The sequence below is a fragment of the Bos indicus x Bos taurus genome, chromosome 14 (assembly GCF_003369695.1).
Source record: "Bos indicus x Bos taurus breed Angus x Brahman F1 hybrid chromosome 14, Bos_hybrid_MaternalHap_v2.0, whole genome shotgun sequence".
NCBI classification, from domain to species: Eukaryota; Metazoa; Chordata; class Mammalia; order Artiodactyla; family Bovidae; genus Bos; species Bos indicus x Bos taurus.
Window position 1 is genome coordinate 10,718,262 of NC_040089.1, and position 11,935 is coordinate 10,730,196.

Sequence of the window (11,935 nt, forward strand, 5' to 3'; positions counted from 1 at the left end):
CAGGAGAAAGAAGCACAAAGAGGGCAGGATATGCCCAGATCTACCCAACTGTTGGTGATGGGGAGGGTGTTCTGGTACCAGCCTCTACAGGCCCTCCTGGAAGAATCCTGATCCAAGGTAGGACTCTAGCCTAACTGGGGCCCCCGCTGCCCCAGACCTGGATGGGCGACTGAGGTCTGGGGGCCAGTCCTGAGAAGGAGAGAGGAGTGTGACCTGAGCTGGGCGGAGCCCCACCGTCACCTGGGGCCACCTGCGTGGAGGCTCTGGGCCAGCCGCTCCCTGGAGTCAAGGCAGTGGGGCCCCTTGGGGAGCATGGGGCACCCTCCTCAGGCATCAGTCTGGAGGGCCTCAGGCATCAGTCTGGAGGGCCGTAGGGCTGGGCTCGGCCAGCAGCTGCAGCCCCGCGAGGGACGCGTAGAGCGCAGACAGCTGCGGCACCACCTCAGGGTCCCTGGTGACTGGGTGGCCAGGGCCCCGCAGCTCCAGTCCACAGCTCTCCACCAGGCTCCAGGTGAGGGCCGCGTCCTCGTGCTGCAGCCAGGAGAGGACTTCCGGCGGCAGCGAGAAGCCTGTTTCCTCCATCTGGTTGTAGTTCGGCTCTAAGATGCTCGCCACCTGCCAGGAATCACCCAGGGTGAACACACAGGCCTCCCAAGACTGGAAGCAGTGGGACCCGTCCTGAGGATGGGAGCCTGGAGCCTCTGATCACTGACCCCCACTCCCCGCCCCATCCCCGCCACCACACCTGAGCCTGGGGCCTTGCTTCCTGCAGAACTGGGGCTCCAAGGACAATGCCCCCTAAATGCGCCCTTCCCTGCACTGCCTGGGGCCTTGGTTTCCAGCACTCCCAGGGCTCCCAGCCCCTGCATACACTGTTCTGCCTGGAAACCCACCCCATCTCTTCATCCATTAATCCCTGAATTGCATGGAGGGGCCCCCTTTTGGAAACACCCCTGGGCCCCCACAGCTGCCAACATAAGCTACATAAGACCCAGTGCGTCTCCTGTTCTGGGCACTGTCTGCGATCACCTGCTAGAGTCTCCACTTGACCAGCCTGTGTTCTCAGGCCCGAGCAGAGGGCCTGGCACAAGGCAGGAACCCAGCCTAACCCCTGAATGAGCCTGCCTGTGGCTGCCATGGTGGTCTGGGTCCACAGGGGTCGGAGCCCAGCACACCCCCCATGTCCCCGCCCCAGGCTCTCACCAGCTCCAGCTGCTGGGGCAGGACCCCTCCAGGCACTAGGCCAGCAGGCAGTGTTGGGTGGCACTCAGCGCTGCAGGCCCCTGGCGAGGAGCCTGTGCCCAGGCTCCTGCCCGGCGCCAGCCCTGCCCTGATCAGCCCCGGGGAAGCTCCATGTCAGGCAGAGCGCACCTGGATGTGCTCACCCCACTGCCTTCCCTGTACACAGTAGGCCCTCAGCATGTTCTGAATGCCTACTGCATGCCAGGCACTGCACACCCACGGGGCTTATCCTCACCTTCCGCCTTCCACCACCTCCCTCTCCTCCTCCTCAGTCGCTCACCCTGCCCAGGGCTGATGCTTCAGCTCAAGGAGAGGCCACTTCTCTGCCCTGCTCTGTTTGTTCCTCGGACCCCCAGACTGAGCCCCGCTCCACCCCATCACCTCTCTGGGATGGCTAAGGCAGGGCTTCTCAGGGTCTCAGCACCCCTGCAGAGGCGGGTGCGTGGGTGGATCTGGCAGGGTGGCCAGAGGGCCCTGCCTTCCCAACCCTGTTTTATTAACCATATAGGCTGCCTCTGAAGAGCCTTCCAGGTACCCAGTGCTGCCCAGACATCACCACCGATCTTCCAACCTGGGAAGAAAGCCCCGCCCTCCCCTTGTGCAGTGGGGAGACCACGGCTGGAGCTGGCCCACGAGCCCCGTGCTCACCATCCTGCCCACAGCCTGGTCCTGGGGTTTTGAGCACATCTCCATTCCCCCAGGGAGAGGACACAGGGCCCTCCCTGCCCCCGAGTGACGGGGTGACTGCGTGGGGCAGGAGGGGGCCCAACGACGGAGTCAGGGCCTTCTCTGGAGAGGCGGTGATTTCTGGCTGGGTTCCTGAGCTCCTGGCAGGGGTAACTCACCTCCACTGGCATTTCTACAGAGCTTTCCTTCAGGCAGGTACAGAACAGCTGCATGGGAGCGGGGATAGAGAAAAGAGAAAAGTCCCTGGACCACCGATGAGCAGGCCCACCTCGGTCCATGTGATTCTCGTGTCTCTCCCTTCTTCAGGTCCAATGCCCCGGCCCCATCCCCACCCCTCGGGGCAAGCTGGGCACAGGTGGGGTGTTGAGGCCTCCCTGAGATCTGGCCTGGAAGCCCGCTACGAAAGGCACCTGAGTGCTCAGGCCCATGAGGAAACAACCTCCCTCTCCCTCTTCCTGCCCCTTACTCAGCAGCTGCCCCTCCTCCACCAGTTCCTCCGGCCTCCACATGCCCCAGCGATCCTCCTCCATCATCAGCTGCAGCACCATGTAGGCCAAGACAGTGCCCTGGGATGCCTGCTGCCTCCTCCTCGGGCACGGTGCTCTGACCCTGCACCTGGGAGGGGGTGGGGAGATTCTAGGACCTGCAGGAAGGGGTCTCAGGGCTAAACAGGAGCAGGGGATGGCAGGCACAGGGGGAGGGGCTGCAGGAGGCCAACCTGATGACCAGGGGCTGTTGAGGTTGGAGGAGAGAAAAGTGCAAAGGCAGGGGTCACTCGGGCACAGCAGGAAGGCACTCTGCAAAATATGTTGCACATGAGACATTTCCAAAACCCCCAAAGCTTTCTGGGGTCAAAGCAATCCACGGTAGCATGGCAAAAGCGCTCAAAGTTCCCACTGCAAAGAAATGAGTTTTGTTTTGCCTCACTAAGTGTTTTCCAGAGTTTGGAGGGTTCACTTCGGGAAGGGCTGAGCTGGAAGCCTGGGGCGTGGCAGTTTGAGAACCTCCATAGGTCGTCCTCTGTCAGTGGGCAGCTGACGAAGGGGCTCTCCGGAAGCTGGGACTCCCGAGGTGGGACCAGTGGCACCACCGTCAGCACCGGATCCCACCGGAGAAGTGCTACCGAGAAGCAAGAGAACTATCCTGAGGAATGGATGAGACAAGAGTACGGAGACCGTTCTGTACAACGTCCGAACTCCCGGACCGTGTTCAGTATGGTGGCCTGGAAACTGACCTCCAGGTGACCAGCCCTCACCTGCACTTATGGGGATGGTGAGAGGTGGGGCCCGGAGGTGATGCTGTGAGTGCAACTCGGGGCCCTGCCTCCCCCGTCACAGTGGGGACCAGAGGCAGCCATGGACGCTGCATGGCAGAAGAACAGAGTTGGTGAGGAGCAGGTCTGGGTCTTGAAGGCATGTTGAAGGAACCCTGCCGGTCCCTGCCCTTGGCACATCCCGGGCACTCTTCTCACATCGCTGCAGAGTCTCACCCTGATTCCAGCCTAGCTTCATGGAACAGAGAAGTCAAGCTCAGAGGGCCAAGTGACTTGCCCAGGGCCACACAGCCAGCCAGGGACAGAGCTGGGGTTCGCACTCAGACACACCCAATTTCAAAGTTGACGCGAAACCTCCTGCACTATGATAGTGCCCCCAACAGCAGGTAAGACTCACCTGGGAGAGTCGGAACACCAGCGACTGGGTCCTAGTCCACACCAGTGAAAATTCTGTATGTGTGTGTGAACTGGTATTTTTAAAAAGTCAAAAACCAACAAGACACCTCTCCAGGTGGTTCTAAAATGCAGAGTTGACACAAAGGCCCAGGGACTCCACACTCCTGGGTGAGATGGGGTGGTTTGCCAGGAGTGAGGGGTGGGCTCCTTGGTGGCTTTCAGCACCTGGCACACCACGTCTGCGCCCCAGGGCACCCCCTGCACCTGGACGTGGCCCAGCTGGAGGAGGGACAGCTGCTCGGCTCCCTCTGCTCGGCTCTGAAACGTGGCGTCCCACGCGGCCTCCATGGCCTCGGTCACCACACACAGGCTCTCCTTCTTCCAGCTCTGCAGCTCCTGGAGGAACGAGGGTCTCGGAGTCCTCAGTTTCCTGCCAGGGGTGCAGGTGGGGGCAGGAGAAGAGACAGAGCTTGGGGGGTGCTCTCTAGGGCTCCCCTGTACTGAGGCCTTCTGTAGTGGGCAGCCTGGACTCTATGCTGATATGGGCGGGGTGTGGGGGGCGTTACAGCGGGGGCCTGGCCTGTACTCAGGACTAGAATTCAAGGTCAGGTGGGGGTGGTTGGAAACATCCGCCACCTGAGACATCTGTCTTCTGCAAGACTTAAAATGACCAGCCCAGAGGTTACCACTGGGCTCTTTCCAGCTGAATTGAGCAAAAGGCATATATTCCATGGTTCATGTGGTGTTTAAAAATTTTGAGATAATATTAAAATTGGTGGTAGTGGTGATGTAGTCATTCAGTTGTGTCTAACTCTTGCGACCCCCTGGACTGTAGCCTGCCAGGCTCCTCTGTCCATGGAATTTCCCAGGCAAGAAATGCTGGAGTGGGTTGCTATTTCCTTCTCCAGAGGATCTTCCTGACCCACAGGGGTTAAACCACGGTCTCCCGCGTTGTGGGCAGATTCTTTACTGACTGAGTCACCAAAACCCCAGTTTTAGCTTTTTTCAAAAAAAAAAACAAAAACCAGTGCCACGGAGCTCGCATTCCCGCCTGGAGCTCACATTCCCACGGGGCGATAAGCAGGCGCAGCTGTCGGCGTCAGCAGGCCTGTGTCCCCCAGTTTGCCGGAGTCCCCACCGTGCCCTGTTGCCCCACCCTTGGTAGCTACTGCACTTCTGTTTCTTTTTCTGGCCTTAAAAACAACCAGGGGTTTGAAACCTCTGACTTAACGTGAGTCCCTCTCACTGCCCACTCTCTCTTCCCCGGGGCGGGGGCCTGCCCCTGGGTTTGCTACTAATAGTGGACTCCCCCATCCCAAGCTACTCCTCAGAAAGCTTCTTGCCAGGCCCTTGAGTGGCCGGGACCTTGGGGCTTTTCCGTCCTGCCCCCCGGCCCCGGGGACCTGGGCCCACGGACAGCTGAGCCCAGCCCGCCTGGCTGATGTACCCACCTCTCCCCCACCAGAGTCTCCCAGGTGTGGGGGGGCACCCTGAGCATCTGCACGGCCAGCACGGAGCTGCGGCTCACCACGCCGCCGCCCATCACCTTCCCATGCTTCCCGGTGCCAGGCTCATGCCTGCCGTCACGGCTCCCGCCACCATCTCCTGGAAGCGGATGGGTTCACTGAGGCTCAGCTCTGTGGGGAGAGGGGTCCAGGCGCAGGCCAGGGGGCAGGGGCGACTAGACCTCTGCCTCAGGCCCCAGTTTGGCCTCCACCTCTTACCGGCTTGGTGTGACCCCAGGGCAAGAAGCCCTCGACTCCCAGAGCCTCAGTTTCCCCATCTCTAAAAGGGGCAGAAGAATGACAGGGTTTTCCCTCCAAGAGTGGTGGTCAGCATTTACCGAAGAAATTCCCTACAGGGTCCCTGCCGCCCAGCAAGCACTTGGTGCGTGTCAGCCATTATGGCGATTAAAGTGATGATGATGATTACTCATCAGAGAGCTGGGACAGGAGGGAGGAAAAGATGCGCTCTTCCCACCACGGCAGGCACATGCTGCCTGGAGGTGCCCCTGGCATGTGTCTGGGTGGAGGGGGCATCAGCTTTCTTCCCCTGGGTGCTAAAGTCAGCATGTAGGTGGAAATCACAGGTGGTCAAAACCCCCTGGAATCATCCTTCCAATCACACCCCCCACTTGCCTGCATGGGACCCCGAGAAGCTCCAGGACCAAGGATGCCTCAGTCTGAACAGCTGTTCCCTTGGGAATGTTACTCTGTGCCTTGTTAAGTAGAAGTATATACATATTTTCATAAAATATTTATGTGTGCTGTGCTTAGTAAAGCCAGACATCTTGGAATGTGAAGTCAAGTGGGCCTTAGAAAGCATCACTATGAACAAAGCCAGTGGAGGTGGTAGAATTCCAGTTGAGCTATTCCAAATCCTGGAAGATGATGCTGTGAAAGTGCTGCATTCAATATGCCAGCAAATTTGGAAAACTCAGCAGTGGCCACAGGACTGGAAAAGGTCAGTTTTCATTCCAATCCCAAAGAAAGGCAATGCCAAAGAATGCTCAAACTACCGCACAATTGCACTCATCTCACACGCTAGTCAAGTAATGCTCAAAATTCAAGCCAGGCTTCAGCAATATGTGAACCGTGAACTTCCTGATGTTCAAGCTGGTTTTAGAAAAGGCAGAGGAACCAGAGATCAAATTGCCAACATCCGCTGGATCATGGAAAAAGCAAGAGAGTTCCAGGAAAATATCTATTTCTGCTTTATTGACTATGCCAAAGCCTTTGACTGTGTGGATCACAACAAACTGTGGAAAATTCTGAAAGAGATGGGAATACCAGACCACCTGATCTGCCTCTTGAGAAATTTGTATGCGGGTCAGGAAGCAACAGTTAGAACTGGACATGGAACAACAGACTGGTTCCAAATAGGAAAAGGAGTACGTCAAGGCTGTATATTGTCACCGCGTTTATTTAACTTCTATGCAGAGTACATCATGAGAAACGCTGGACTGGAAGAAACACAAGCTGGAATCAAGATTGCTGGGAGAAATATCAATAACCTCAGATATGCAGATGATACCACCCTTATGGCAGAAAGTGAAGAGGAATTCAAAAGCCTCTTGATGAAAGTGAAAGTGGAGAGTGAAAAAGTTGTCTTAAAGCTCAACATTCAGAAAACGAAGATCATGGCATCCGGTCCCATCACTTCATGGGAAATAGATGGGGAAACAGTGTCAGACTTTATTTTTCTGGGCTCCAAAATCACTGCAGATGGTGACTGCAGCCATTAAATTAAAAGATGTTTACTCCTTGGAAGGAAAGTTATGACCAACCTAGATAGCATATTCAAAAGCAGAGACATTACTTTGCCAACAAAGGCCTGTCTAGTCAATGCTATGGTTTTTCTTGTGGTCATGTATGGATGTGAGAATTGGACTGTGAAGAAGGCTGAGCGCCGAAGAATTGATGCTTTTGAACTGTGGTGTTGGAGAAGACTCTTGAGAGTCCCTTGCACTGCAAGGAGATCCAACCAGTCCATTCTGAAGGAGATCAGCCCTGGGATTTCTTTGGAAGGAATGATGCTAAAGCTGAAACTCCAGTACTTTGGCCACCTCATGCAAAGGGTTGACTCATTGGAAAAGACTCTGATGTTGGGAGGGATTGGGGGCAAGAGGAGAAGGGGACAACAGAGGATGAGACAGCTGGATGGCATCACTGACTCGATGGACGTGTGTCTGAGTGAATTCCGGGAGTTGGTGATGGACAAGGAGGCCTGGCGTGCTGCGATTCATGGGGTCGCAAAGAGTTGGACACGACCGAGCGACTGATCTGATCTGATCTGTGCTTAGTCACTCGGTCGTGTCCGACTCTTCTCAACCCCATGGACTGCAGCCTTCCAGGCTCCTCCGTCCATGGGCTTCTCCAAGCAAGAATACTGGAGTGGGGTGCCACTGCCTTCTCCAAGGGAAGCCCATATTTATGGGTTATTATTACCTATAACAATACCTCCTTTTGGGGATTGTGACCAGGACTAACGTGCTGCTTGTAAAGCGCTTGGAACAGGGCTGGCACACGGTGATAAGCTGTCCCCTCGGGGGTCTGGCCCCATCTCCTTCTCCCAGGTAGTGGGGCCCAGGCAGGGTCCAAAGCTGCGGTGGGGAGTGGTTGGGGGGTGAGCGGGTGAGGGCAGCAGCGATTTGCTCAGTCTTTGATAGCACTTGCCATGGCGGTGGGCACCGTACTTCAGAGGGCGCCGGGGAGCCACAGAGGGCTCTGAGCAGGACAGCGACACTGCACACCAGCACGTGAGTTTCAGGAGGAGCGCCTTGACAGCTGGGAGCACAACCGAGTGGAAAGGGGAGACTTGAAGAGCTTATAACTATATCCAAGGGATGTGACCGTGGGCTCCAAACCAACAGGACAGATGTGTTCCCTGCTGGGGGCTGGGGGAGAGAGTGTAATGGGTGGAGGGAAGTGAGAGGCTGACTCCTCCATTAGGCACGGTGCCCAGGGCCCCACAAAAATATTTCTAATTTGAGTAAAATCAGAAGAAAGAAATTTTTGGGTCCAGGGAGGGAGAGCGGCACAGGGAGAGGGCAGCAGGGCGCCGGGGGCGACCTGTCCGGAGGAGTCCGCTGGAGGAACCCTCGCACTCAACCCCGTTGTCCCCCAGGACCTGGGTCCTGGCCCCCCCAGTCCCCACCTGAGGCTCCGAGTGACGGGGTGACTGTCCTGAACCCCAGGCTGCGCCCCACACAGGAGCCCTCTCGGATACCCACCCGGACCACCGGGATTTCCAGCCTGGCTCATAGCCCCCGGGGGGGCGCGAAGTCTCCCACCCCTCCCTCTGACCCCTGACCCATGGGGGTGAGTCTCCGGCTTTCAACAAGGGTGCCGTGGATGTACACTAATATTAATATGCATGCTGTTTTTCTTTCATGTGATTTAAAGAATCAAATTGTTCCCAGGTTTGTAATTTTTTTTAAACCTCAGATGCCCCCTTCTCCACCAGCCCCCCACCCACCCCCAGCTCCTCCCCAGAGACATCACTTTGAACTCTTTCTGTTGCTGTTTTCTCTCTTTTTAAGGACTAGATTGAGATGTAATTCACACACAGTTCACTGTAACTCACACACACTTCAGTGTCCAATCCAGTGACTATGAGTACATTCACAGGACTGTGGAGCCATCACTGCAGTCAATCTTAGAATATTTTTATCACCGCCCCCCCAAGAACCCCATCCCAACCACTAATGTGCTTTATGGATTTGCCTATTCTAGATATTTCAAGTAAATGAGATAATACAAGATGTGGTCTTTTGAATCTGTCCTTACTTAAATAATAAGCTTGCTCACTTGTAGGCATTAAACGTGGACTTCCACCAGGGAAAAACAATTTAGGGCCCCCCTCCCTCTATACCTGCACGAATCCCATCCCTCCTCTTGAGTTATAATTCTCTTTTGTTTTTTATTATTACTGTGACTCTGTAAACTCTACCCAGCTATTAATAAACTGTAATTATCTTTTATTTCCAGGAGGATTTCGATAGTTTTTCGTCCTTTTTTCCTTTTCTTTCTATTTTCTATGTACTTATATCTAATTAAATCCAAACTCCACCAAGTGCTTACATCTCCTCCTCTTGTGACCAGGTTCCAGGTATTTTATCAGTTTCATACTCCTGGAGAAATCTCTCCCAAGGCTTCCTATCACTTAGATGTACAACATCCTCTTACAACTTTCTGGAAAAGGGAACATGGACAGTTATTAAAAAAAAAAAAAAAACTTTGGTCGAAAATATCCTTATTCTACCTTCATGATATAGACTACTAAATTGGAAATAATTTTCCACCAAATTTAGGAAGCCCTTGCTCCATTGCCTCTAGTCTGCAGTGGTTGTCTTTTAACGGCATTCTCGTGTCTCATCTTTTGTAAATAACCTGTTTTTCCCTCTGGATTTTCACTTCGTCCCACAGGTTCTGAAATGTCCCTGAAATGTTGTGGTATGAGCTCCTTTTCATGTATCAATATTTGTGTTAGGCACTCAATGGGCTCTTTAAATCTTGAAGTTTGTGTCCTAATTATGGGGTGTTTTCTTGAATTGTTTTCTTGATGATTCCCTGTGTGTGTGTTCTCTTTTGGGGCCTGTTTTTTCCAAATGTTTGCCTTCCTAAACTGCCCTTCTAAATTTCTTTTCTCATTTTTATCCTGTGGCTTTTGGCTCTACTTTTTGGGAAATTCCCTCAACTGTATCCTCTAATCTTGAATTTCATTTCTGTGATAATAGTTTTAATTTTTAAGAGCTCTGTTTTCTCAATGTTCCTTTAAAAATTTTGTTGTTTAGTTGCTAAGTCGTGTCCGACTGTTTTGCGATGCCGCTGTCAGTAGCCTGCCAGGCTCCTCTGTCCATGGGATTTCCCAGGCAAGAAAACTGGCATGGGTTGCCATTTTCTTCTCCAGGGCATCTTCCTGTCCGAGGGGTCAAACCCAGGTTTCCTGCATTAGCAGGTGAATACTTTACTGACTGAGCCCTCAAAACCCAAGTTTTAGCTTTTCTCAAAAAAAAAAAAAAAAATCACAAAAAACAAAAACGGTGCCGTGGAGCCCACATTCCCGCTTGGCAATAACTAGGTAGAGCTGTGACACAGCTGTCAGGTCCAGGCAGGCCTGCATCCATCTTTCCTTCTCCAGGGAATCTTTCCAGCCTGGGAACTGAACTCGTGTCTCCTGCATTGGCAGGTGGATTCTTTACCATTGAGCCACCAGTTGCTTTTTGTTAGTTTTGGCTTCATCTGTTTCTCAGATATCTGATGATGCTTGTCGGCTCCCATTTTGGGGGAGGGGCGTCAAAAATCAGACTGGAAACTGAGCAGTGGGTGGAGCTTAGTGACTGAGCTTCACTGGCAGGCAGGCAGCAGAGTGCTCAGCTTGCTTGCATGTTAGAATCAGCTGGGGAGCTCTTGAACCTGCTCTCCCTGCAAAACAACTAAATCAGACTTGTGGGGGTGGGACCCAGCATTAGTAATTTTTAAAGCATCCCCGTTGATTTCTGTGTATACCCAACGCTGAGGACCTCTGCTGTGCCTTTCTCTGTGGAAACCGAACATCTGCATCAGTAGGACTTTCTCTTGTGCCAGGTCCCCAGGAAGAATCCTCTAGTCTCCTTCCTGGCAGAAAGGAGTCAACTGGGAAAGACTGCGCTCGTAACTCCCAGCTGGAAGAGAAGGTGAGGCGAGGGTTGACCTGGAACGTTCCATGAAAAAGAGGCTCTCTCTGGCCACTTGTGTGCCCCTCTAGTGACAGGAGAGACTTCCAGATGTATCCTTCTGTTGTCTTTTTGCTGGGTGGAAAGAGAAAAGAGAGCAATAGGCACCCAGAGTTAATTATCGTGACATAAACAAACAAAAAAAACCCAAGAACTTTTCAATACTGGGGAAAACAGCAGGAGTTAAACAAGATCTTCTGGGGAACAGGGGGAGGCTGAGGTGCCTTGCACCGCTTTACGGGCTCTGAGCCCAAGGCCACAGGTTTGTTTATCTTTGTCTGTGCTGGGTCTTCGCGGCTGCGCTGGCGCCTCTCCATTTGTGGTGCTCAGGCTTCTCATTGCAGTGGCGTCTCTTGTGCCGCACGGGCTCTAGGGCCCGCGGGCTTCAGGAACTGTGGACCTTAGAGCACAGGCTCAGTGGTTGCGGCACTCGGGCTTAGTTGCCCCACAACATGTGGGATCTTCCTGCACCAGGGATCACCCATGCCTGCTGCATTGCCAGGTGGATTCCTTACCACTGAGCCACCAGGGAAGTCCCCGAGTTTTACAAAATAAATCTTTCGTTCTCATCTGCTTGGTTGAGACCTTGTATGGAGGGGAGATGGGATCGGGGAGGAGAAGACGAGGCATCGCTTCTGGGAAGAGGGGCTGACCCTGAACACAAGGAAGTGTTTGGGGGGAAGCAAAGCCATATTAATGAGAAGAATAACCACACCGGTAGCCAGCTTGCCTCTTCTTCCCCAGACAAGCCGGGTGAACTCTCTAAAGGAAGCTAAGCCTCCTGAACCCCTTCCCACCACACGCTGACCCCTCTGAAGACTCTGGGTGTTCTGTGTGGAGAGATAAGCAAATGCCTCTCCTGGGTGCAGGAACCCAAGCTCCGGGCGTTTATCAAATCCATACAAGACAGGACAGAGTCCAGGCCAACTGTGCCGGACTTCTCAGAGCCCAGGTAAGTCCTTTCTTTTTTTCACGCCGGTAGAAACAGGCTCCAAACAGTCTTTTGTGTTGGAAGAGACACAGGTCTCAGTTCAGGTGGTATGGAAGCAAGAAAAACTTCCTACCTCCAACTTCGGGCAGAGAGGGGTTTGGACAGAGGCGCTCTGCTGGTGTTGGAAACA

The 11,935-nt window shown here is 53.9% G+C and overlaps 1 protein-coding gene across 1 annotated transcript; it reads right to left on the minus strand.

The window, feature by feature from the left end:
- Nucleotides 1-348: 348 nt before the first annotated feature.
- LOC113904507 (gasdermin-D-like) lies at nucleotides 349-10,222 on the minus strand. The gene is made up of 10 exons (XM_027561721.1): nucleotides 10,159-10,222; nucleotides 7,774-7,884; nucleotides 5,050-5,203; nucleotides 4,661-4,786; nucleotides 3,824-4,028; nucleotides 3,401-3,434; nucleotides 2,857-3,048; nucleotides 2,262-2,572; nucleotides 2,088-2,135; nucleotides 349-615 (listed from the first exon to the last, which is right to left on the minus strand). Exons 1-10 carry the CDS (start codon nucleotides 10,220-10,222, stop codon nucleotides 349-351), a joined length of 1,512 nt encoding a protein of 503 aa, XP_027417522.1.
- Nucleotides 10,223-11,935: the final 1,713 nt, after the last annotated feature.

Excerpts from the sequence above, each read along its gene's own strand:
- LOC113904507 (XM_027561721.1), bottom strand. The coding sequence starts at position 10,222 with ATGCAGGCCTGCCTGGACCTGACAGCTGTGTCACAGCTCTACCTAGTT. Across the intron at positions 7,885-10,158 it reads AGTTATTGCCAAGCGGGAAT|CTGTCAAGGCGCTCCTCCTG; the intron begins GTGGGCTCCACG and ends TTGTGCTCCCAG. Across the intron at positions 2,136-2,261 it reads TGCCCAGCTTGCCCCGAGGG|CTGTTCTGTACCTGCCTGAA; the intron begins GTGGGGATGGGG and ends GCTCCCATGCAG.